General features: G+C 40.5%; 1 protein-coding gene across 2 annotated transcripts in view; it reads right to left on the bottom strand.

Moving 5' to 3' along the window:
• Window positions 1-27984, bottom strand: part of LOC126161735 (DNA-directed RNA polymerase I subunit RPA2) — a 248276-nt gene that overhangs the window by 83847 nt on the left and 136445 nt on the right. For both annotated transcript variants that reach the window (XM_049917771.1, XM_049917770.1), the window contains exons 13-15: window positions 20229-20405; window positions 13565-13666; window positions 7780-7892 (exon numbers count right to left, since the gene is read on the bottom strand). In XM_049917771.1, the coding sequence (XP_049773728.1) occupies window positions 7780-7892; window positions 13565-13666; window positions 20229-20405 (392 nt within the window). The remainder of the gene's footprint in view (window positions 1-7779; window positions 7893-13564; window positions 13667-20228; window positions 20406-27984) is intronic.

Genomic DNA, 27984 nt, shown 5'->3' with positions numbered 1-27984 from the left:
CATGTGTGCTATTTCAGAGTCGATGCCAGGCCAGTACACATGACGGCGCGCCAGAGATTTTGTGCGAGACACACCCCAGTGCCCTTGGTGAAGGAGGCGCAAGACCGAAGTACGCAAAGACGCAGGTACCACAACACACGGCGAAGCATTGTCAGTGGAGAGGAGGATAACACCATCCCTAGCCGTGAGGCGGTAGCGCAAAGTGTAGTAGTTCCGCAACAGATCATTAGTATTAGCAGACGGGCGATCTGGCCAACCCTTCTGAATACAGCGTAAAACCCGGGAGAGGGTAGGGTCAGAACCCGTAGCAGCCGCCAGCCTGTCCCCAGTGATGGGGAACTCGTCCACAACCCGCTGCTCGGCAACATCCAGGTAGAAACACAAAAGTTCGTCCCTATCGAATGCCTGATCAGGACCCATGGGAAGGCGAGACAGAGCATCAGCATTTGCATGTTGAGCCGCTGGCCGGAAATGAATCTCATAATTGAAATGAGACAAGTAAAGAGCCCAATGCTGGAGGCGGTGTGCAGCCTTGTCGGGAAGTGACGTTGATGGATGAAACAAGGAAACAAGTGGTTTGTGACCCGCAACAAAATGAAATTTTGAGCCATAGAGAAAAACACCAAACTTATGAAGAGCATAAATAATGGCCAAAGCTTCTTTCTCAATTTGAGAATACTTTTGTTGGGCATCCGTGAGTGTTTTGGAGGCATAAGCAAATGGTTGTTCCAAACCGCCAGAAAAACGGTGCGCAAGGACTGCACCGACCCCGTATTGAGAGGCGTCTGTGGCAAGAACAAGATGTTGGCCAGGTCGATAAGTAGCCAGGCATGGGGCCTGTTTCAGCATAGTCTTCAATTTTTGGAAAGCCGCTTCGCATGACGCGGACCAGTGAAAAGGCACATTTTTATGCAACAGGCGATGCAACGGCTGAGCCACCGAAGCCGCAGACGGTAAAAATTTGTGATAGTATGCTATTTTCACCGAGAAGGCCTGCAGTTCCTTAACAGATGTAGGGTGAGTAAGGGCATCGATCGCAGCGACAGTTTGCTGAAGCGGACGAATACCATCCCGAGAGAGTTGAAACCCCAAGTACGTGATAGATGCCTGAAAAAATTGTGATTTCTGAAGATTACACTTAAGACCGGCAGTCTGTAAGACATGAAAAAGTGTGCGGAGATTTTGAAGATGTTCTTCAGTGGTGGAGCCAGTGACAACAATGTCGTCCATGTAATTGATACACCCAGGGACAGGGAGCAATAATTGTTCCAAGAATCGCTGAAAGAGAGCAGGGGCACTAGCAACCCCGAATGGCAAGCGTTGGTATTGATAGAGGCTGAAAGGCGTGTTAAAGACCAGAAACTGCCGGGAAGCAGCATCGAGAGGAAGTTGATGATAAGCTTCTGACGGGTCAATTTTAGAAAAATACTGGCCTCCAGCAAGTTTAGTGAACAGTTCTTCAGGACGGGGCATAGGGTAAGTGTCAATGAGGCATTGAGCATTTACAGTGGCTTTGAAATCGCCACAGAGATGAATATCACCATTTGGCTTAGCAACGACAACGACAGGAGAGGACCACCCACTGGAAGTGGCAGGAAGCAAGACCCCTGAAGTAATGAGACGATCCAACTCCCATGTTACCCGATCACAAAGGGCCACAGGAATGGGCCGAGCCCGAAAAAACTTAGGCCGAGCAGTGGGTTTGAGTGTGATATGAGCTTCAAAGTCGTTTGCACGGCCTAACCCAGGAGAAAAAAGGGACAAAAATGTCGTCGACAAGGAATCCAGTTGAGCATAAGGAATAGCATCAGAGACAATATTGACAGAGTCATCTATGGAGAACCCAAAAACGCAAAAGGCATCAAAACCAAAAAGATTTTCTGCGTTGCTCTGGTCGACCACAAATATGGGAACAGTGCGAACGACGGATTTGTAAGATACCTCAGCATTAAACTGTCCCAAGAGAGAAATCTTCTGTTTATTGTACGTCCGTAATTGCCGAGTGACAGGTGACAGGAGTGGAGAACCCAACTGAAGATACGCCTGAGAATTAATTATAGTGGCGGCAGAACCAGTATCCACTTGCATGCGAACATCTCGACCAAGGATTTTGACAGTGAGGAATAACTTCCCTGAAAGGGAAGAAGTGCAATTGACAGACAACACAGAATCAGAATCAGCGTCATGTTCCTGAACATCATGTATGCGGTCGGATTTGTAAACGGAAGACACATGACCTTTCTTTTTGCAATTGTGACACACAGCCCAACGTTGGGGACAATCCTAGCGTGAATGTTTCATAAAACACCGCGGACATGAAGGAAGTTGCCGGGGGTTTTGCTGCAGTTTCTTAGCGGATTGTCTACGGCTAGGCCGAGGCTGCGCGTGGGAGCGCACTGCGGCCACGTCGGCCAGCGGGAACGCGCCGCACGCGTCGTCAACAGCGCAAAGAGGTTGTATTTCCCTGACATCACCCCATGCCTCTATTTGCGCCCCAGGGGTGCGAGAAATTTCAAAAGACTGCGCAGTGGAGAGAACTTCAACTAGAGTCGGATTCGCCAACTGAAGGGCACGTTGCCGAACTTCTTTGTCTGACGCCGACCGGATAATAGCATCCCATACCATGGAATCGGCATAGGATTCTTTGCGAACGTCAGTAACAAATTGACACTTTCGACTGAGGCCGTGAAGTTCAGCAGCCCAAGTGCGATAGGATTGATGTGGCTGTTTTTGGCAACGATAAAAGGCAACATGAGAGGCTACCACATGCTTTTGCTTTTGAAAATAGACAGACAGAAGTGAGCACATTTCAGCAAAGGACAAAGATGCAGGATCCTTCACAGGTGCCAATTGCGACAACAACTGATACATTTGAGGTGAAATCCAGGAAAGGAACAGAGACTTATATGGTTGTTCATCCATGACATGAAATGCCAAGAAGTGCTGTCGAAGACGTTTTTCATAATCAGACCATTCTTCCGCCGTCTCGTCGTAAGGAGGAAAAGGAGGTACAGCCAACGACGAGAAACGCCCCGCATTTGATGCCGCAACGAAATCGCGAATCGCCGCTGTTAGAAGCGTTTAATGTTCAAGGAGAATTTGCAATAGTTGCTCGACAGTAGCCATGGAACCCTATGGGACAACGGTGAAAAGGAAAAAGCCACTACCTCATCGCCAATTGTTATAACGTCAAGTTTAACAAACATATTTCAGAACGACACAACATATATAAGTCACAGAGTAGGTTGACAAGCAAGACATGTGTACACGTTAGCATTCGAATGAGCACTGAGTCCCAGTCTAGCGGCCGCTGCTCGGCTGGCCGCTTAGGTGGCGCAGCTGCTGCATGGCTGGCAGACAGCGCCGCACGTAGAGGATGCGCGTAATTGTGCGGCGGCGCTTTGAATGATCAGCGAGTCACAACACTCTATCCTGTGCAAGCTTCTTCATCTCCCAGTACCTACAGCAACCTACATCCTTCTGAATCTGCTTAGTGTATTCATCTCTTGGTCTCCCTCTGCAATTTTCACCCTCCGTACTACCCTCCAGTACTAAATTGGTCATCACTTGATGCCTCAGAATGTGTCCTACCAACCAATCCCTTCTTCTAGTCAAGTTGTGCCACAAATTTCTCTTCTCCCCAATTCTATTCAATACCTCATCATTAGTTACGTGGTCTACCCATCTGATCTTCAGCATTCTTTTGTATCACCACATTTCGAAAGCTTCTATTCTCTTCTTTCCTTGTTTCACATCCATACATGGCTACACTCCACACACATACTTTCAGAAATGACTTCCCGACATTTAAATCTATACTCGATGTCAAAAAAATTCTCTTCTTCAGAAATACTTTCCTTGCCATTGCCAGTCTACATTTTATATCCTCTCTACTTCGACCATCATCAGTTATTTTGCTCCCCAAATAGCAAAACTCCTTTACTACTTTAAGTGTCTCATTTCCTAATCTAATTCCCTCAGCATCACCCGACTTAATTCGACTACATTCCATTATCCTCGTTTTGCTTTCGTTGATGTTTATCTTATATCCTCCTTTCAAGACACTATCCATTCCGTTCAACTGCTCTTCCAAGTCCTTTGCTGTATCTGACAGAATTACAATGTCATCGGCGAACCTCAAAGTTTTTATTTCTTCTCCATGGACTTTAATTCCTACTCCAAATTTTTCTTTTGTTTCCTTTACTGCTTGCTCAATATACACATTGAATAACATTGGGGATAGGCTACAACCCTGTCTCACTCCCTTCCCAACCTCTCCTTCCCTTTCATGCCCCTTGACTCTTGTAACTGTCATGTGGTTTCTGTACAAATTGTAAATGGCCTTTTGCTCCCTGTATTTTATGCCTGCCACCTTCAGAATTTTGAAGATAGTATTCCAGTCAACATTGTCAAAAGCTATCGCTAAGTCTACAAATGCTAGAAATGTAGATTTGCCTTTCCTTAATCTATCTTCTAAGGTAAGTCGTAGGATCGGTATTGCCTCACTTGTTCCAACATACCTACGGAGTCCAAATTTACCTTCCCCAAGGTCGGCTTTAACCAGTTTTTCCATTTGTCTGTAAATAATTAATGTTAGGATTTCGCAGCCATGACATTAAAATGATAGTTTGGTAATTTTCACATCTGTCAACACCTGCTTTCTTTGGGATTGGAATTGTTATATTCTTCTTGACGTCTGAGGGTATTTCGCCTATCTCATACATCTTGCTCACCAGATGGTAGAGTTTTGCCAGTGCTGGCACTCCCAAGGCCGTCAGTAGTTGTAATGGAACATTGTCTCCTCCCGGGGCCTTGTTTCGACTTAGGTCTTTCAGTGCTCTGTCAAACTCTTCACGCAGTATCATATCTCCTATTTCATCTTCATCTACATTCTCTTCCATTTCCATAATATTGTCCTCAAGTACATCATCCTTGTGTAGATCCTCTATACACTCTTCCCACCTTTCTGCTTTCCCTTCTTTGCTTAGAACTGGGTTTCCATCTGAGCTCTTGATATTCATACAAGTGGTTCTCTTCTCTCAAAAGGTCTCTTTAATTTTCCTGTAGTCAGTATCTATCTTAACCCTAGAGATACATGCCTCTACATCCTTACATTTGTCCTCTAACCATCCCCTATTAGCCATTTTGCACTTCCTGTTGATCTCATTATTGAGACGTTTGTATTCGTTCTTGCCTGCTTCACTAACTGCCTTCTTATATTTTCTCCTTTCATCAATTAAATTCAGTATTTCTTCTGTTACCCAAGGATTTCTACTAGCCCTCATCTTTTTACTTACTTGACTCTCTGATGCCTTTACTATTTCATCTCTCAAAGCTACCCATTCTTCATCTACTGTATTTCTTTCCCCCATTCTTGTCAATCGTTCCTTAATACTCTTCCTGAAACTCTCTACAACCTCTGGTTCTGTCAGTTTATCCAGGTCCCATCTCCTTATGTTCCCACGTTTTGCAGTTTCTTCAGTTTTAATCTACAGTTCATAATCAATAGATTGTGGTCAGAGTCCACATCTGCCCCTGGAAAGGTCTTACAATTTAAAACCTTGTTCCTAAATCTCTGTCGTACCATTCATTATATAATCTATCTGAAACATTCTGGTATCTGCAGGCCTCCTCCATGTATATAACCTTCTTTCATGATTCTTGAACCAAGTGTTAGCTACGATTAAGTTATGCTCTGTGCAAAATTCTACCAGGCGGCTTCCTGTTTCATTCCTTACCCCGATTCCATAATCACCTACTACGTTTCCTTCTCTTCCTTTTCCTACTATCAAATTCCAGTCACCCATTCACCCATGACTATTAAATTCTCATCTCCCTTCACTATCCGAATAATTTCTTTTTATCTCATCATACATTTCATCAATCTCTTTGTCATCTGTGGAGCTTCTTGGCATATAGTTCAATAATTGTCACCTTGTAAGTACAAGAAAGACTCACACACTGAGGGTTCCATACATACTTAAGGGATTACGGAAGTGTCCGATCCCACCTGTCTGGTTTGACCCATGGCGTCATCAATAGGGCGGAAATGGCTATTCTAAGCGTCTCCAATATGGTGCCTATGATGTCACTACATACACATGGCAACAAACACAAAATACATATAAATCAGGCAATAACATCTCCCCCCAAAAATACAATCAGCCGTGGGAAATTCGAGGTTTTAGGAACGGGACAAGCTAAATATAACATCAAAAAAAGACACCATGATCCCAAAACACACAAAATTATGATCAAAAAAATTTTAAAATCTACAGGAATCAGACACTTCCCTTGACGTGTATAGGTCAACCACAGCTGACGATACCAAAACACCAATGCCTACAGCAAAAACTATGAAACTTGGAATCGGACATTTCCCTTGACCACAGTTGAAATACCAAAACAGCAATACCTACATATAAAACTACAAAAATTGGAATTGGTCATTTCCCTTGACCTATATAGGTCAACCATAACTACTGATATGAAAAAACCAGCACCTACAACTACGAAAAACAAAACCAAAACCACATAACCTCAAAAATTCAAAATTCAAGCATCCCTACATAAATCAAAACACATTCAATACACAACAAATACACAAAATATTACATCTCGAGAAAACTAGACCAAAAAAACAAATACTCACCACCAACAAATGTCGGCACTGCAAAGTAGGTCGGGCATCCCAAACACATACATACATACACACACACATACACACACATACACACACACACACAAACACACAAACAAACAAGAAAACATCTACAAAAACAACCAACTCAAACTCCGCACCGTAATGATGTCCCACACCATAATACCCTTACATCCTGGGTCAAAGCAGACGGGTGGAATCTGATGCTTCCGTTGACCCATACTTGATTATGTATACATATAATTCATGCAAACTGGAAATTTTTCCGATTTTTGCCTGTTATCAATATTGTTGATACTTGGAAGGTGTCAAAATATGTGATATAAATGGCCTGTCTTTTGCCTGCATTGATGTAGGAGATTAAATGGTTTACACCACAAAGGGACCACAGGCCTTAGTACGTGACATAAATTTCAACTTCATGTGTCTACCCATTCCTGAAGAAAACAGGCTTGGACAGACAGACAATGAGACGTGTAACAAATGACAAACAAATACTTTTTCATATAATTACAAACTAACAATTTCCAGATGTTTTCCTTTACTTTTACTGTGAAAGCATGCCATCTGCCAAGTTTCATAATTCTACATCAACAGGACTATAGGTTTTGATGAGTCAGTTTGCAAGTATCAAAATATGTGACATAAGTGGCCTTATCTTTCAACTGCACTGGCTCAGAAGCTTCAATTTTTGACACCAACAAGCGACTGTAGACCATAGAATGTAGCACAAATTTCAACTTGACATTTCTGCCTGTTTATGATAAAAGGAATTTTTAACAGACAGACAGACATACAGACAGACAGTCAGTCAGACAAACAAAATGATCATACAAAAATTCCATTTTTCAGATTGAGATATGGAACCCTAAAAAGCAACTAACTTATCAAAATGAGGGAGGTAACAGGTATCAGTTACCAATTGTTGACACAAAAATTGTGATGTTTGTTTGAGTGGGGCATGTAAATCACAAAAAGTTAAATAGAGCTACTTGTAATTTGAATCTCAAAAGTTCATCACAGCCTTCACTCATTCTTCATAGAACATAATTGCTACCCAAAATTTCTAATTGTCATGCTAAATTTCTTACCGAAGTGTATTTAATTAAATGTCTTACCAGTATAAATAATTTCCTTCATCTAACACAGTTCCTGGCATAGGAAGACCATCACTATCAAGTGATGTGTTCTGTCCAGTGAGGTTTGGATCAAGCTCAAAATAGCAGTTTTGCTGTAAATATATGGGAAACCATTAAAACACTGTTTTGTTGTGGGAGACAGAAAAGCGGTAATTTAACTTAAAATACAAAATTACAAGGGACTGTGAAAAACATACAAAAAGAGAATAGTTCAACAATTTGGTTAGGATGGATCATAGTTCAACAATTTGGTTAGGATGGATCAAAGTCTTGCTATTCTCATGTCACCTTTTCAATAATTCTATTCTTCTTACTTTAATTTACTTCTTTTTGTGTTTTGTTTTATTTCTCTATTTTATATTATGTTTAATTTTTTTAACCACTTCACTTATTTTATATTTGAAATTTGTTCATCCAGCCCAATGGCATAATTGTCAGTTCTATTTGTAACTGTCTTCCTTCTCTTGTTATTTATTCCTTCCATTATGACTTACCTACTGCCCTTCCACCAAAAACCTAAAGTTAACTAGAAAGACTTTTGAAATGTGGCATTTTCGATTGGCTCTCTGATTTTGTCGACGACCTAAATCTACTATGTATGCCTTAATTGTAGATTTTATATTTGTGTTCATTTTATCTTTTCAACATCAAGATTTTTGCAAATGAAGTTTAAGCTTGAAATGGACTCGGCTACTGACATTAATAGGTCATGGTTCAATTTAAGGAACCATTCCAGCATTCAGCTGGAGTGATTTAGGGGAAACAAATTAGGATGGTTGGCCAGTTTTTCCCTCTACTTTTCCCTCCATGAATCTCTGTAGTAGTCACTTCCTACATAATGTGTGTCCCATCCAAGATATTTTCCTCTTCTGTATCATCCTCATGAAGTTCCTCTCCTCTCCTACCCAGCTCAGCAACTCCTCATTTCCCAGTCTACTGACTCATGTCACTTTCTCGATTTGTCTCCATAACCAAATTTAGAAATTTTCTAAATATTTTTGTTCTTGCTGTCTGTCATACACCACAAAAAACATTTGGTGGGCCTCTTTCTAAATGTAATGGGGATGCTCCTGGCTGGCACCAAACCTTTCACTCTCCCAAAAGCTCTCTTTCCCATGGATATTATGCACCTCACTTCCTCTGTATAACTTCCATTGAATGTTATCCAGCTTCCCAAACAATGAAATGACTGAACCTATTCTAATGCCATTCCATCTAATGATATATTAATCATGTCATCATCCTTTCCAATCATCATCACTTTGGTCTTGTCAATGGTCAGCCTCACTCCAAAATCCTGACCCACACAAAATATTCTCCATCATTATTTGGATTTATTCCTTTGTTTTTGTTAGCACAATTATATCATCACAGTATTTGACAGTTTTTATTCTTTCTCCACCCACTACAAGATTTTTTTGATTTTTCTAAGGCCTTATTGATTAGCTTTTCAACATACATATTGAGCAGTGCTGGTGACATACAACAACCCTTTGTCACACATCTTTCAATACCTCTCTCTCTCCAGTTTCATTTCCTTCTACTTGAAATACCACTTTCTGTCCCAAACAGAGTTGCTACATCAACCTTCTATTCTTCCAATCTACATCAGTATCTTTCAGAATCTGCAACAGAATACACCAGTCAATTCTGTGAAATGCTTTTTTGCAGTTGACAAAACAAACATACAATTGTCTATTCACTTCAAAAAATCTTTCTGCCATCATCCTCAGACACCCAATCGCATCTCTGATCCTTCTGCCTTTTCTAAATCTCAAAACTGATCTTCTCCTACATTCTCCTCTATTTTCCTTCCTATTCTTCTCAGCACTATTCTGGCCACAGCCTTAGTAACATGGCTTATAAAACTAATTGCCCTATAATTTTTACATTGACACAGGCATTGCATTTCTTTGGGAAGGGAACCACTGTGGTCTTAAGGAGATCTTCAAGCCAAATACCTGTGTCATATATCCTACTGATCAGATTTGTAACTCTAGTTACAGCATCATTTCCTAAGGCCTTCTGTGTCTCAGAGGGTATTTGACCCTTTCTTTAAGATCCAGGATCGTGTTCTCCACCTCCCAGTTTTCTATTCTTAGTCTCCAGTGATTTTCATCACAATCTTGTTCATCCTCTAAAACTAATCCTCCAAGATCAGCCATATAATCATACAACAAACAATGGAAAATCCAAGATGGAATGTAATAATATTATGAAAAGGTTAGTTGCTACCCACCTTACAGCGGATAGTTGCAGATTGGCAGAACAAAAGGACTGTCAGAAATTTAGTTTTCGGTCAACAAGGGCTTCATTGGAAATAGACAAAACACAAGGACGCATAGACGCACACACGAGACCACAGTCTTTGGCTGCTGGCCTGTGATCATGTGTGTGTAAGTTGGGTTTGCATCAGTGCATGTGTGTAAGTTGCCTATTTCTGATGAAGGTCCTGTTGCCTGAAAGCTCACTTTCTCATTGTCTTTTTGTTGTGTGTTTCTGCAACACAGCATCTCCGCTACATGGTGAGTAGCCAATACCCTTTTCGTAATACTGATACAATCATACATTCAATTATTGACAAAATAATTTATTTGGATGGACAAAAAATCTACTCACCAAGTGACAGCAGAACACACACACATAAAAGGTGGTTGTAATTGGCAAGCTTCTGGAGCCAGTGGCTGCCTGAAGAAGGAGCCACTGGTTCCCAAAGCTTGCCAATTACAACTGCCTTTTATGTGTGCCAACCAATTCATGGGCCATCTAGAGGAATCCTTCCTAAAAACCTGGAATTCTAAACCCCTCACATGGTTCAGATTCATTGGTGACATCTTAGTAATCTGGCTCGGGGGCGGCGACACCCTATCCATATTTCTCCATAACCTCAACAACTTCTCCTCCGTTTGCTTCACCTGGTCCTACTCAAACCAACAAGTCATCTTCCTAGATGTATATCTTCACCTCAAAGATGGCTACATCAGTACCTCCATCCACATCAAACCTACTAACCACCAGCAATACTTCCATTCGACAGCTGCCACCCGTTCCATACAAAGAAGTCCCTTCCGTACAGCCTAGCCACCTGTGGTTGCCGCATCTGCAGTGATGAGTGGTCCCTCTCAAAATATAACAAGGGTCTCACTGAAGCCTTCATAAACCATAATTATCCTCCCAACCTTGTACAAATATAAATCTCCCATTCCTTACCTTTCCAGTCTCCCACCACCTTCCAAACTCCCACCATTTGGCCACAGAGGAGCATTCCCCTCGTACCTCAGTACCACCCAGGACTGGAGCAACTGAATTAATTCTCTGCCAGGATTTTGACTACCTCGTCATGCCCCTGAAATGAGAAATGTCCTGCCCACTATCCTTCCCAACCCTCCCATAGTGGTATCCCCCCATCCACCGAACCTACACCATATACTCGTCCATTCTTACACAACCCCTGCTTCCAACCCCTTACCTCATGGCTCATACCCCTGTAATAGACCTAGGTGCAAGACCTGTCCCATACATCTTCCCTCCACCACCACCACTACTACTACAGTCCAGTCACAATCCTGTCAAAGGCAGGGCTACCTGTGAAACCAGTCACTTGATCTACAAGCTAAGCTGCAGCCACTCTGCTGCAATCAATGTGGGCATGACAAACAACAAGATGTCTGTCTGAATGAATGGCCACCAATGTGTGTGTGTGTGTGTGTGTGTGTGTGTGTGTGTGTGTGTGTGTGTGTGTGTGTGTGTGTGTAAGTATATTGTTTACTGGGCGAAAATATTTATGATGGTATTTTTGTTGTGCCTATATGCGACTCGGCATCTCCGCTTTATGGTACGTAGCAACTTTCCGTTTCATAATGTCTTTTATGTGTGTGTTCTGCTGCTTCTTGGTGATTAGATTTTTTATCTACCCAATTAAATTATGATATAATCATACAGATCATAGATGCATGTGTGTCTTTCACATATCTTTCTTTTTTTCATATTTTTCTTTGCTTGTATAGCATTCCTTGCTTGCTACTTTTTCACAGTTCTTTCATTGATATTCACTTTGGAGCTCTGTACATTTTTCCTTGCCTTTTTAATTGTTCTATTTCCACACATTGCTTTTTCATCCAATCTTCTCTTGCTCTTTGAGTGAGCCTCCTCAATTCTCTGTTGAGTAGACTGTTTTCTATATTTCCTTTTCCTTCTCCTAAAGAGTCATTTTTTCTTTCTCCACACATCAGTTTTATCTAGTACATTCTGTGTAATATATTCCTTTTTAATCCTTGTTTTTTTTTTCTACTTTTGCACCTTCTGTCTCCAAAGTTTCTAGCATTACATCTTTAATGGTAGTCTCCACATCCCCCCCCCCCCCTCTACTTCCGATATATTCTAATTCGCACTCACTCTTCCCACGTTTTCTTCCACACAATTTGTAAAGAACTCAATATCTTCATTCTTCAGTTTTGCCAGAGACCCACTTCTTCTAATTAACAGGGCTTTTGTACATCATAATGTCCAACAACATTTCCCTGACTACACCTCCCCACAACACTGTCCCAATCTGCCATTGTCGTTGCTCTTATTTGACCTTTTGCACCTTCTTTAAATACCTATTCTATTTGTTCATGTATGTTGTCCAACTCTTCAAACCGTGGAAAAGCCAGGATGGAATGCAGCAATATAATGAAAAGGAAAGTTGCTACTCACCATATAGCGTAGATGCTGAGTCGCAGATAGGTACAACAATAAGACTGTTACGAATGAAGCGTTCGGCCATTAAGGCCTCCATAACCCCTCCCCCCCCCCCCCCCACACACACACACACGCGCATACTCACATACACTGGAGTCTCGGGCAACTGAAACCATACTACAGTGTGGTTTTATTTGCCTGAGGCTGCAGTCGTGTGTGTATGTGTGTTTGTGTGTGTACATCTATGGTTGATGAAGGCCTTAATGGCCAAAAGCTTTATTTGTGACAGTCTTTTTGTTGTGCCTATCTGCGACTCAGCATCTCCGCTATATGGTGAGTAGCAACTTTCCTTTTCATAATATTGTCCAACTCTTCCTCGTCTGCTTTTGATGTAAGCATGTATACTGGAACAAATTAGTCTTCCACTGGGCCACTCAATATCTTCATTGACAATGTCACTGTCACTGACAGGCACTTTTATCTTGATATGTTCTTATCCAGATTCTTCTTATACAATACGTCTACTGCTTCTCCTTTTCAGTCTTCTCCCTTGTAAATCATCAAAGCCAGTGAAAGTGCTTCATTAAATGTCTAGAATTTTTATAAGGTCTATCATCTGGAAGTACTGAGAAGTAAGAAATAAGGAAACAAAAGGGATACGAAGATTGTAAGTTCCTCTACTTTAAAGATTCAGTGTGCAGAAAATATTTCACAATTAAAAAAATAGAACTAACGGGTAAACTTCAAACTGCAGTAAACTACGCTAATGAACATTTTGTAATAAATGAGACAAAAATGAGAGCTTAATTTGAAATAAATCATATAGTGCATATGGAGCCCAAGGGAAACTCTCAAAAACAATTTTTTTCTGTCACTTTAACCTTTTTGATAAATCTTTATACATTATGATACAGTTAAAACCCAACAATTTTCTTTGCATTAACAGCCATGGCTTTTATTTCACACTTGGTGGTATGAAAGACCAGTATTAAAAGAAAGCTATAAGTACAATAAATTAAAAACCCAGTAAGTAACAGCATGCACTGATATGTTATCACTAAGGAAATGAAAAACAACTTACTGTTGGTAATTCAATAAAATCAGATTTGTAAATTGATCCATGGCATAGACCTCTTTCATATGATGATTTGTTAATAATCATAGCGTCTTCCATATCGTACCCCTGGAAACGAAAAGTTTTGCAGTGTAGGCACAATACTCAGAGCAACAATTTCTCTGGAAAACGGAACCTATCAGACAAATGGACATAAATATATATAAGAAGCTTTTAAAAGATCACATACTAAGTAACAATTAGCCAGTCATTAGTTTTAGCACATGAAACTAGCTGCTCTTCCTGCGTAGTACTCTGTGAATGAAACAGCTGCATATCTTGATTTTATTATTCTAAGAGGTAAAAAATTATAAAAAATGTTCAATCACACCAGATCCCCCTGCCAAACCATATATATGTATTAATTTAATATCAATTTGAAAAAACTAAGAATGTACAAAAGATACTGAGAACTAGCAATCATAGCCAAACCCATCTTGTCATGTAATCTCAAAATAGTTTCAGTTTCATCATTCACAACAAAACTAACGAGAGCTGGTTGTCTAAACAGGGTTTTTTCTTGCTATGTGGATCAAGCTAATGACTCAAGTGTGATGAGTAGTTTGAAAGTCTTCATTAATGGTCACTATGTTGGGAAGGCTCAAAAATTAAAGTACGTAACATAAACTTTATTAGACACTGTAACTTACTGACCTGTGAGTATGCCACTACCTTGTAAAGTCTCATGCAGTTTCTATCGTCTTCTATGATGAACTAAAGATACACATAACAATCGATAATTTTTATTGTCATTTCTCTTCACATTTACTATAACACAGTTTAGTGTGTAAATGATCAGCTTTGTAAACTGTAGGAGCCTCAATATTTTAACATATGTCATTAAGCTACATCTACTTGAAAAAGTTTCAAAATTCAACAAGCGGCAATTATCTACAGAATAACTGTATATGTTGGAGACTCACTACCAGACTGACACATAGTAACTATACACTCCAATTGTCCAACCACGACTTACTGACATAGAAGTTAGCATTTCAATTACCAGGCACAGACTGACCAAATAAAACATAGTGTCTGAACCGGCTGAATGCTTCTAATTTGAATAATTAGCAACCTAAAAGGTTATTTTAGGGAGAGAATACATTTTCAGAAACAGAAAAACCAGGGATATGAAACTATGGCAGTGAATTCTGAAAAGAATTACATGTTAAGACAGGAAATTCTGAAACACATAACCTTTACATACAAATAACTTTTGAAATATTACATTTTCAGAAAAAAATAAGAGATTTTCTTGAAAGAGGGAAGCAAGAGCTTTCAAACAACTTATTCCACACTGGAAACAAACCATTTTTAATATAATTGAATTCTGACATCCACATAATTTATACTTATCACAGATTATGAATATTTCTTTAAATAATATTTTTCATGTGAACTAAAGGTACTATCATCGTTAGTAGACTGTAAATTACACTGTGAATAATGAAGTTTAACGAAATTGCATGATAAGAATTTAGTCATTTTACTGCATATGCATTATGTATGTAAGGGAAAAAAACACACTATTATGAAAAGACTAGATTGCTACTCACCATATAGTGGAGATGCTGTCACAGATAGGCACAACAGAAGGACTGCTAAACAAGTAAGCTTTCAGCCAAAAGGTCTCCTTCTGATTTAGACGACGTACCCATACATTCACAAAAACGTATCTCACACAAGCCTGACCCCTGTCTCTGGCTGTCGTGACCAGGCTCTGAGCAATAGTGCATAATGGGAGAAGCAATCTGGATGGTGGGGGTAAGAAAGTGTCTGGGGTGGAGAAAGGGATGGATATCAGGGTAGAGGTGGGGGAAGTAGAGTGCTGCTCGTGGGAGCATACAGGGATGATGTAGAGAGGGGGTAAGGCAGCTAGGTGCAGTCGGGAAGTTAGACAGAGGGCAGAAGGGAGGGGATGAGGGGATATTGGGGTGGGGGGGGGGGGCACAATTGAGAGACACCAATAGACTGTAGATGCATTGGTGGAATAGAAGGCTGTGTAGTGCTGGAGCAGGAACAGGGAAGGGGATAGGTGAGTGAAGGACAGCAACTAATGAAGTTTGAGGCCAGAAGGGTTACAGGAATGTAGAATGTATTGCAGAGAGAGTTCCCACCTTCCTACCAACACCAGCTTTTGTGTATTGTGCAGGTGGGAACTCTCCATGCAATGTATCCTACATTCACTTAATCCTCCTGGCTCTGACCTTCGTTAGTCACTGTCCTCCACCCTCTTATCGCCTTCCCTGTTCCCACTCCAGTGCTACACAGCCTTCTATCCCACCAACACATCCACAGTCTTTTTACTTCTCTCCTTTTCCACTCCCCCCCCCCTCCCCCTGCTCTCTGTCTAACCTCCCAACTGCACCTAGCCGCCCTAACCTGCTCCCACAAGCAGCACTCTATTGATCCCATCCCCACCCTGTTATCTCTCCCCCTCCAAGCCCCAGATTCCTCCTTACCCCAACCACCCAGACTGCTTCTCCCATCACAGGCTGTTCCTTGCAATCTGGCCTCAGCAGCCAGGGACAGTGGTCATGTGTGTCAGTTGTGTTTGCAAGAATATGTGTACGCATGTTGTCTAATTCAGGAGGCGACCTTCTGGCCAAAAGCTTACTTATTTAGCAATCTTCCTGCTGTGCCTGTCTGTGACTTATTCCAGCCTGGGTTTTCCAATGTTTTCAAAAACAAAACAAAAAAATATCTAAGTAGTGAACTACAGCAAGAGGAGACGTCCCAGCTTGCTACATCTCAATATTATCCCTCAAATGTATGAAAGTAAAATAATATATTTAAAAAGATGCGAGTGCATACACCCTCCCCGAAACAGTTCTGAGACTGATTTTATTCCAGGTGTATAAGTGAGATTGATGCAGCAACTACGATGGCAGTTTAAACTAATGGTTCAAATGGCTCTGAGCACTATGGGACTTAACATCTGAGGTCATCAGTCCCCTAGAACTTAGAACTACTTAAACCTAACTAACTTAAGGACATCACACACATCCATGCCCAAGGCGGGATTCGAACCTGCGACTGTAACAGTCGTGCGGTTCGGACTGAAGCGCCTAGAACCACTCAGCCACCGTGGCCGGCGCTTAAACTCACAACTGTAAACAACAGATGTGCATTCGACCAGTCAGTTGTGAGAAGACAATGCTAAGAACAGGTTGTGCGGCTCTATTGTGTCAATGTCATCGTGTCACAAATCACAATAGAGCAACAAACTGAGCACCTCTAAATCAAGAGTTCAAGACACTCTCCATAACATTTTGAAAAAGAGAAAAGTGAGTGCAAAGTCTGTCTCACACATCTTGCATCCTGAACAAAAGCAAAAATGTGTGGGCACCTTCTGTGATTTGATTGGAATGAAAAATGCAGACAATTCTTTCCTGGAAAAAATCATTATAGGTGACAAGACTGTGTTATCATTACAAACCTACTACAAAACAAGGAAGTACAGAACATGTCTCTGACAGTTTAGAGAGACCGAAGAAGGTGCGAATATGACACACAAGTTCAATAACATCCCAAAGGAGGACATTTCTGATAGTTTCACATGGTTGTAAGAATGTTCTGTGCATTGTACTCAAGTCAGGAGCAACTATGTACAACACGAAGCACTAAAACCAACATCTTAGCTTTCCACTATTTTTCATTAACCCTCGAGCAAGCAGGTGCACCGTTTTTTATAACATGAGTAGGTGTGGGACATACGTCGTACACATGTAAAGAATAGTTGTCTTTATGTTACCAAAGTAAACACGTATGAGCAAAATCACAGTTTAATCTTAGTTTAATTAAACAATGATAAAACAAACTTTCATATATAAGCTAAATCTCTGTTCCATTAAACAGTATTAAAATAAACACTCATAGCACTCTGTTGCCGCATAGAAGTGTTACCCCACAGTAATAACCCACTCAAAGCATTAAAAAGTGCAGTTGCATCAGATCCCAGCAAACTTCGTATTTGATTGCTAATTATTTGGTAGACAACTGCCTCATTGTGGGATTGCATTGCTAGCTCAAAATCTGGTTCATTTTCTTGCATTAATTGTAAATTTTTTTCTCACTATAGTCACTGTTTATTTTATGTTACTGTTGCTCACTTGGATGTGTGACTGTACAACTTATCACAGTGTTAGCTGAAGCAAAGAAGAGGGAATAAGTAAAGGCTTGCAATTGTAAAACAACAATGGAACAGTACAAGGCAATGATATTTGTGGTTGGCGCACTTTATACATAGGCACACCCGCTCGAGGGTTAATCCAGCCTCTAATCTTTTTGAAGTGATACAACATTGCTGAACAGGAGCCATGCATTTATTCAGTGCTTCAGACACCATATTACCTTAAACCAGCCCTGTCTACAGTCCATATCACTGAAGTACCGAACCTCAGCTGCCTTTGAGATTTTCAATTTTGGTTAAATCTCGCTCACTTATCTGGTATAAAATCAACGGTCTATCATTATTGTACATTCTCAAGTGTCATTTTTTTCTGAAATTTTAATGTGTGAAGAATTACACACTTCTTTTACTAATCCATAACTGTAAATGTTGTAGTCCGTATGTCTCACAAGCCAAATTACTGTCTTATGTACTTCACATCTGACTTAAGTGGAAACTCAGTGAGCTAGACATTCGGCATTTTGGAAACACTGTGAGCTACAAATTCAGCATTTTTGTTATGAAAATAAATTTGTAATTGTTTGTAAAATGTTAATATAAAACTACTAGCCATGTGTACAGCACACTCCTCAACTACAGACAACGTCAAAAACAAAAGCAATATGTGATCAAAAGAATTCCAGTATAGACTCTAAAAGGTATTTGATCATCATCCCCAATTTTATCGAATGTTGTAGCATCTAGTACATTGTTAAACCCTTTTTGGTTTTTCTGGGAGACATTTGTGTTGCAGGTGCCCTCATAATCTAGTTAAAAACCTTGTTTCCTGATTAATGGGGAGGACCTGTTTACAAAAAAAGTGTGATGCAGACAGAGCGCCAATGGCTTTGTGCCATAGTATGTGAGTGAGAGATCACCCTGCATACTGTTCTGATTTTAATTTGATTGAACATTACACTACATTATGCATACCTGACTTCATATCCTGTCTGAAAGTGCCACATTGATAATTTTGCTCTATTGCATGAAGCTGATAGCTCAATGATTGTACATGTTTAAATCATTTCCTGGTTTGTTTAATATACGACTCTGAACCTAGAATTTTTGTTATACGTAACCATTCAGCAAATGGTAAGAACGTGTCTATAAAATTGCAGCAAGATGGTCATGCATGCTGCAGTTATCTCACTTCCAAATTTCGTTGCAATAGTTAAACCAGCTTCCAGAGTTAAACATTTACTATACAGTAGAGTGTTACTGTTAAAGAGTCCTTGTCAAATAACAATTGTGTCCTAGATCAGGACTCTAACTTAGACCCTTGACTTTTGTAGCAAATTCTCTTCACAAGTGAGGTACTGAGGGTTGTCTCCCAGCCTACCTAAATGCTTTAACCTGCCAGTATATTTCTAAGTGTTTTCACAAATCACTAAGATTTTCCAGCAGTACTACAAGAAATGACATGACAGGTAACAGCTTAACCTCCACAATGAATAGTGCACTCTGTGGCACAGTGAATGATGATGTGAAACTTTCTGACAGATCAAAACCACGTGTCAGAGGGGTCTCAGAACCAGACTCTTTCCTGTGAGGCTTATTGATGCACATTTGCTTGACTCTGTTGGTACGAGCAGTGCCTGCACAAGGTAAGAAGTCCAGATTCACATTCCAATGTGGTTGAGAATCTGTCAGAATTTATACTAAAGTAGCAGCCTGATATCACCCACTGAAAATTTTCAAACAAATGCTTTCTAACTGCAATGCTATATAACGGATTAACATTCACCTTTTCATTTCTCACTAGCATTGGATAATGAAATTGTGAAACTCATACTCTCCTGCCCTTATAACATCTGATTTTTTAGTTTGGAAGTCTGTAGAGTTCAGTGGTAGCTGAGTGGAGGACTATTAACGGCACCACATGTGAATTCTATCAGCCCACTGAACATCGGTCAGGAGAAATATTTATTTAATAGCTCTAGTAAATGTTAGTTTTCAAAGTAAAATTTTACATCTACCTGTCACATTCTATTCGAATACAGGTATTTGAGACACTCTGAAATTATTAAATCAGCTTCAGTTCTTGCTATCCCAGAAATATACCTTCATATTCTCTTAAAGTCCTCTATTCAAGTTGGATGAGTCAACGCATCTTTATAAGCCATTTCGCCACAGCTAAATAATAGCTTATGTGGAAAGACTGTCGATGCAAATTTCCTACATGGACAATGTTCTTCTGAGGATTCAAAATAATGTTAATGTTATCTAATATAGTTGTCAGCAACAGTACTCCTCATTGTATTATGTGAATACACAGCAATAATTATTCATTATTACATCACTGATCCTACAAATCAAACACTGATGCAGATAAATCCTTTGCTCTATCTGAAATATGGGTCAGTTTGAATATTTCTGGTTACAATTATCTCTTATAAATATACAATTTGTAACACAGAGAAACCTGCCATGGCTAATGTGTAGAATTATTTACCAACTTACAGTGTATGATATGACAGCAACTATTGCATTAGTGCCCATAGCAAATTCATCCAAACCGATGATATCGTGGTGAACTGGTCTAAAAAGTGGTGAAGATGGAGTCTGCAGGCGATAGAGTTTTGTCTCAGATTGAAGATGCCATGTGTGACATGGTGTTCCCATTGTCTGCTTTCCCATCTGTACAAAAATAAATGTTTTAGTAAATAGCATCTATAATAAAATAAAGTCCATTTACAGGGATATGCACAGCATAAACCAATGGCTTATATTCAAGACTCAGTTGATTCATCTCTGGAAGAATTATTTTTTATCTGTGCACAATTAACGTGAAAATTATAAAACTGTATGTACATTTGAATAAAAAAAGGAATATATATAAAACGTAAAATTACACGGCTTTTAAATGATTATATCATTATTTTAATTTTACTAAACGCTTACAACATTAAGTAACAGTTATCCAAATAATTATAATTTATTTACGTTTAATTGTCTCTAGCTTCCACAAACTGCTCTCATACCACTTTATCCCTCTCCTCTCACAAATATACAATTCCTATAGCATGATTCAATTTGTTCTTTTATTTTCAAAGATTTCTTATTAGGGCTCTGTACCTCAGCTGCTAAAAGCAGAACCCTTAGGATCACTTTGTTGTCTGTCCGTCAATCTGTCTGTCCAAATGTTAGGACTCCTTTTTCTCACAAAAGTTTAGAGGTACCAAACTGAAATTTATGTCACATACTAAGGTCTACAGTCCCTTGGGCAGTATAATAAAGTTAAGCTTCTAAGTTAATCCAAAGAAAAGATAAAGCCATTTATGTCGTATGTATGGTACTTGCAAACTCACTCACCAAAACCTATAGGGCACTTCCCCTTAACCTAGAATCATGAAGTTTAACAAGAAGCAAGTTTTCACCATACCAGTAAAAAAAATTTTAACTTAATATCATACCACATAAAAAATAGTTTTTCTGCCATTTATTGTCCATTTGTCTGTCTATCCATAAGCTAGGACACCTTTTCTTCAAGAACGGCTAGAGGTATCAACTTGAAATTTATGTCAAATACTAAGATCTTATGACATAAATAATTTAAGCTTCTAAGGCAATACAAACAAAAGACAGGGCCATGCATGTCACATACATTGATACTTGCAAACTCACTTATCAGAAACTGTAGATGAACTATCTATATACATGTCGGGCCTGGTGGTCTAGCGGCAAAGCACTTGCCTGGAAACTGATACATTGTGGGATATTGTCTCAGTTGGACAACAGATTTTTCAGTCTTCTGTCACCTGAAACAACCTGGGGTACAGATTTCCCATTAAACTATGGGTCCACATTTGCCAGCTGGATGACTGGGATAGGTCAGGGGCACGCAAGTCACCAAGTCTTTCAATACATCCAAGACACTTGCACCAGGCCATTGAGCCACATGCGGTTATTATTATTATCTACACACATTATTAAGTTTGTATGGCACCCTCAGAGCATGAGTCCTACTCACACTTGTCCGTGTCCCATGCCGCCTCATTTATAACATGAACACATTTGTTCGAACAATGGAAAATCCAGGATGGAATTCAACAATATTATGAAAAGGAAAGTTGCCTCTCACCATATAGCTGAGATGCTGAATCACAGATAGGCACAACAAACAGATTGTCACAAATAAAGCTTTCGGCCAGTATGTCTTCGTCAAAAATAGACTACACACGTACACGTACACGTACACACACACACACACACACACACACACACACACAACTGCAGTCTCAGGCTACAATTGCCTGAGACTGTGTGTGTGTGTGTGTGTGTGTGTGTGTGTGTGTGTGTGTGTGTGTGTGTCTGTGTGTGGTCTATTTTTGACGAAGGCGTACTGGCCAAAATCTTTATTTGTGACAAGTCTTTATGTCGTGCCTACCTGCGACTCGCACCTCTGCTATATGGTGAACACATTTGTTCCCTTTTCGATATCCACATTCCCTGCAGTTGTGTCTTCACTTGTAAAATGAAACTTTAAAACCCATTTTTTTTCTCTTCACCATTCATACCATGATAATTATTTGGTGCTTATGAATTTTTTATCATCATCTTCACCACATTGCTATTTCTTTCAATACATCCAAGACAATCTCCACTATTCCTGTGTGAAACTGATCCCCTACTGAGACAGGTCCACTCACTACTCACACTGAGTTTGACCCTTCACCTGTGGTCAAGAGCTAATTTCAGTGACTGTGCCCCTAATTCTTACCACTATTTGGATGGGCATTTTAGACTACCAACAGCAAGAAAGCACTCACAACCATCCACCATATTTACTTATTTATTACAGACATTTAATGCCAGATTATAGCAGATTCGTGAGGTGGTAAAACTGCAACTTTTAATTGTTGCTGATCTGCATTTTGCTACATATTCTACTAATTATTTGTTCACAAACAAATATGTTCAGTGTCCTGCCATCTGTAGTATGGATAGGAACTGTGATAGCTGTGTTAGGGTGCAGGTTGAGTTGATGACACTCTGTTCACAGTTCCAGGCAATGCTGGCTTTGGCCATGAGCCAGGACATGGGGATCCAAGGAATGTCCAGCACATCTCGTGTGTCCTTGACTGATCCCCTACTGTGACAGGTCCGCTCTCACTACCCACATTGAGGTTGACCCTTCACCTGTGGTCAAGAGCTCATTTCAATATTCTGAGGTGTGGCAGGCAGTAAACACTTTCAGGGGAGGGGGGGGGGGGGAGCACTGATTGAAAAAAAAGCCTCTCCAGTTCACCTGACAAACATGTTTGATGCTCTATCTGTGGCTGGGAATGATTCTGCGTCATATGAAGTCAGTTCCCCTATTTCAGAAGAAGCAAGATCTGGGCATTCTTGATGGGTGAGATTACTGGTAGTTGGGAGTTCCGGTGTAAAGCATGTAATGGGGCAGCTTAGGGATATAGCTGCCAAGGACAGGAAAAAGTCCAGTATACACTCTTGGGTGGGGGTGGGGGGTACATACTAGGGGGGGAGTCATCCTAAATGTATAATCGGTCTTTCCATACACCATAATGAGCACAGGGAGCAGCCACCTGCAGGGGGGTGGTTCGTGTTGGTACTAATGATGCGTCCAACTTTGGATTGGAAGAGATTCTGTCTGGTTTCCAGTGGCTATCTGTAGTAGTAGTAAAGACTGTCAGTCTTTTTTGTGAGCTGAAGGCACAGCTCACCATCTGTGGCACCATAAACAGGACCAACTGCGGACCTTTGATACAAAGTCAAGTGGAGTGTCTGAACCAAAGGCTCTGACAGTTCTGCGACCATGTAGGCTGCAAATCCCTTGCCTTGCACAATAGGGTGATGGGGTATCAGGCTCTGCTTAAGAGGTCAGGGATCTATTATACAGAGGAGGCAGCTATGAAGGTAGCAGGAGCTGTGCGGAGGGGACTGGGTGGAAAATACAAAAAGGGCTTCAGTCTCAAAGGCTGCACTTCAAACACAGGGTGATTGTAGACCTGGTAACAACTGAAATTATAGTCATAAATTGTTATAGCTGTGTTGGGAAAGAATCACAGTTCCAAACGCTAATAGGAAGCATTGAAGCTCAATTTGTTATAGGTACTGATAGTTGGCTAATGCCAGAGATGAGATCAGCTGAAATTTTTACAAATGATGTAAGAGTGTTTAGAAATGATAAAATTGAATAAATGCAGTTGGTGGTGGATGGTGGAGTGTTTGTTGCTATTGGAAGTAGTTTATCTTGTAGTGAAATTGAAGTAGATAGTCCCTATGAGTTAGTATGGGTGGAGGTTATACTTGACAACTGGAATAAATTAATAATTAGTTCCTTCTACTGACTCCTTGAGTCAGATGACACAGTTGCTAAACAGTCCAAAGAAAACTTCAGTATTATTTCAAATAGATACCCCACTCAAACAATTATAGTTGGAGGTGATTTTAATCTACCCTTGATCCGCTAGTGAAAATACATCTTTAAATTGGGTGGTACACACTAAATATCAACTGAAATTGTACTAAATGCTTTATCTGCAAATCATTTTGAACAATTAATTCAGGAGCCCATTCTAACTATAAATGTTGCGAAAATGTTCTTGACCTCTTAGGAAGAAATAATCCAGAGCAAACAGTTAGCATCATAATAAATGCAAGGATTATTTCCAGAACCCCGTTGTAGTGAGGCTGAATTTCATGTCATTCAGATCCACCAAAAATAAATGCATAATATATCTATTCAAAAAGCAGATAAAAATTCACCCAATGCCTTCCTAAAAGACAGTCTCCTCTTCTTCCAAAGTAACGATGTAAGCATATATCATATACGGCTTAAATTCAAAGAAATAGTATTGATGGCAATTGAGAGATATATACCATACAGATTAATAAGGGATGGACCTGATCACCCCATGGCACACAAAAAAGGTCACAACACTGCTGCAGAACCAATGAAGAAAGTATGTCAAATTTAAAAGAACACAAAACCTCTGAGATTAATGATGTTTTACTGAAGCTCAAAATGTAGTGCAAACTTCAATGTGACATGCTTTTAATAAATTCCACAATGAAACACTGTCTTAAAACATGGCAGAAAATCCAAAGAGATTTTAGTCGTATGTGAAGTACACCATCAGAAGACACAATCACTACCTTCACAGCATGATAGTTGTGGTGAATTGCCGCTCCCCCCACCAGGCTTCAGTCTATATATATAAAATGATATCTGTATGAGACCAGTACAGTCTCTGAAATTGTGTCGTTTCAATTGCATAAATTCCTTCACCGCAGAAGATTAAGTAAACATTTCATAATTCAAATCAAGAACAGCTGCAAATTTGAGAAATTTAGAAGTATGTATCCTTGTTCCTTGGTGTAGCAAATTAGCGTAAATCACTTCATAGACGCAAGTCTTCTGGACCAGATAGTATACCAATTAGGTTCCTTTCACAGTATGCTGACACTACAACCCTGCAATCTTATACAACCGTTCACTCAACAAAAGAGCCATATCAAAAGAAAGGAAAATTATGCAGCTCGCACCAATACTCATGGATGTAAACATGAGTAATCTGCAGAATTACAGATCCACAACACTGATGTTGATCTGTATACTGTGTTCAAACATCACCAATTACCTGGAAGAAAACAATTTATCGATACAGTCAGCGCAGATTCAGAAAATATAATTCTTGTGAAACGCAATTAGGTCTTTATTCACATGAAGTAATGAGTGCTATTGACAAGGAATCTCAAATTGATTGTATATTTCTAGATTTCCAGAAGGCCTTTGACACTTTTAATCGCATTACGTGTCTATGGAGTACTGTCTCAGTTGTATGACTGGAATTGTGATGTGTGGGCAGATAGGTCAGTGTGCTGCCTTTGAAATTATGATGTGTGGGCCAGGGAACTGCTGGATTAGCATGGCACAAGCCACAGCTCTGGCACCATGATGAACACTATTGCCTTACACCGAGCCCTGACACCTGCTGCATGGTCCCTGTACATGACTGGAACTGGCACCTTTTGTCAAAACAGGACTAGGGTGAACGAATATAAATAATAGCCACTCCGACTTAACAGTATCTGTCATCAAATGCTGCCTACACCAAGAACAATGCCATGCCAGCCACAGACCCATTGTGGGTCGTTTGACTCCATCTAGATCTGGCCGCTGCCTCCTCCAGCTGCTAGTCTTGCCATGCCTACCAGGACCTGAACAGGAGTCATCCAGCTGTAGCCTCCTGCAGGCTGCCATCAACCAACTTTGGGGCACCGCCAAAGGATGTTGGGTGCGCAGACTCCAGTTAGGTGCCTCCCACTTCTGACCTGCTACGAGCTGTGGGCTGGTCACTGCATTCATGCTTTTGCACGTGCCTGCTCTTGCTTTATGCCTGATGTCCGCAAGTCTGATGTAGCCATGCAATTACTAAGCTGCTGACATTGCTCCTTTGCTGTTGCCCCCTTTCTGACATGCCGTCCTTGCACCAGCTGCTGCCATATACTGCCACATGTTTTACTGGAGCGAGCTCTGCCACCCGTGATCACTACACACCATCAATACAATGTCCACAAAGGCTGCCTGAATTATGCTGAATAATATAGGTTATCATCACCACTGCTCTTGTGATTTCACAACAGCCACGGAACTTGCTCTCAGCACCTACTGCCCAGCGAACTATCCTGAGATGACTTCCTAACATTTTACCCCATCATAATGATTGAACCATTCTGGCAGTCTAACAACTGGTGTCAGAAGTGACCAGTCACATTAAGAAACATTGTAGGTCATCATACGGCATAATCAGTGCAGTGAGGTGAGTGGAAGTAAATGGTTTTTCTCTAGCTGCTATCCCTTCATGTATTGCATGATGTAGGGCAAAGACTGGTTTTACAGTGAATTTCGTAAAGGTATAGGCAAGTATAGACTTCGGTGAGTTCAAGGGTACCAGTAATACAAGAGAGACTTATGCCGACATGCATCCCGTCAGCCATACACAATGTAAGTAGATCACTGGGTCATAGTGCCTCCTGTGCTCCGTCGTCACCTGCAGTTTGTTTTAAATGTAGAAAGTATGTTAATTATGCCAGGGAATAGCAAGACTGTGCATGGTTAGCGCTCAGGCATGAAGAATAAATAATACGAAAGGTGTTACAGTACTGCTAATATTCTCCTTGTGTTTGTCTCATCATTCTGTCTTTATCTGTTAGTTACAGACTTTACAATGAGTGAAACCAGAGGCACAGATGGTTACCACTCCGGAAGAAGTGCAGATTTTACTACACCACGTAGCTCAAATGAGGGCAGGTAATACAGACATGTGTAAGCAGTTGGATGCTTTGAAGTAGGACAGATCCTCATTCAGTGTATCAACACCCACCCTAATGCTAGAGCTTATAGCCTAGTTAACCCTTTTTCAGGCAGTGCAGGAGAGGGTGTGTTAGCATTTGTGGATAACCTGTCGACATCCGTAAAGCTGGATTGTTGGACAGAGGAGCAACTGCTGCAAATGGCCAAATTACACTTAACAGGGTGCAAATACTTATATAATGTCTCATTATGACCCGAGAAATGTGCGAACACTGGAAGTCCTGGGGAAAGGGATAGTACAACGGTATAGAAAACAGAATAGTTGTAGGTACTATCACAAGCAATTAAAGTGTGTATTGAAGGAACAAAGCAAATCCACTGATATTTCAGGAACAGAAAAAAAACTCAAGTGTCAATACCCATGAGTTAATGGACAGTGATACAAGAAGCGGAGCAGAGGGCATTAGAAGCATTTAGCTGCAGCCGTAGGTACAGTATTGGCTTTAGAGCATACAGTAATTTGAATCCAGGATAAGAGCATTTTTTCCACTGACATCAAGTGTTACCACTGTGGATGTTAGGGCCACATAGGGTGGGATTGTCATTGGCCACAGTGTAAGAAATGTGGTAGGGTTGGATGAGAACAGGACAATAGACCAGATGAGGGGTACAACAGAAAGGGATGAAATGGATGAAGCCAATTGAACAGCAATGGGTGCCCCTTACTCCTAGAGTGGTGCTCCAATGAATTTTGGTATGAATGAAACATGTGCAGAAGTGGAACATTGCTTGATGGGTGCACTGTATAGGTTATGTGGAGTTGGCGGTGAAGACTTGCGTTTGCTAGGTTCAGTGACAGTTTTCAGGTGGGAGCAAAACATTTCCAGGAATATACAGAAGTTTTGCTTTGTACAGGTGATGATAACCGCAGTTTCC

Source organism: Schistocerca cancellata, chromosome 2 (genome assembly GCF_023864275.1).
Source record: "Schistocerca cancellata isolate TAMUIC-IGC-003103 chromosome 2, iqSchCanc2.1, whole genome shotgun sequence".
NCBI classification, from domain to species: domain Eukaryota; kingdom Metazoa; phylum Arthropoda; class Insecta; order Orthoptera; family Acrididae; genus Schistocerca; species Schistocerca cancellata.
The sequence above is the reverse complement of the archived record's forward strand: the minus strand, read 5'-3'. Positions and strand labels throughout refer to the sequence as shown.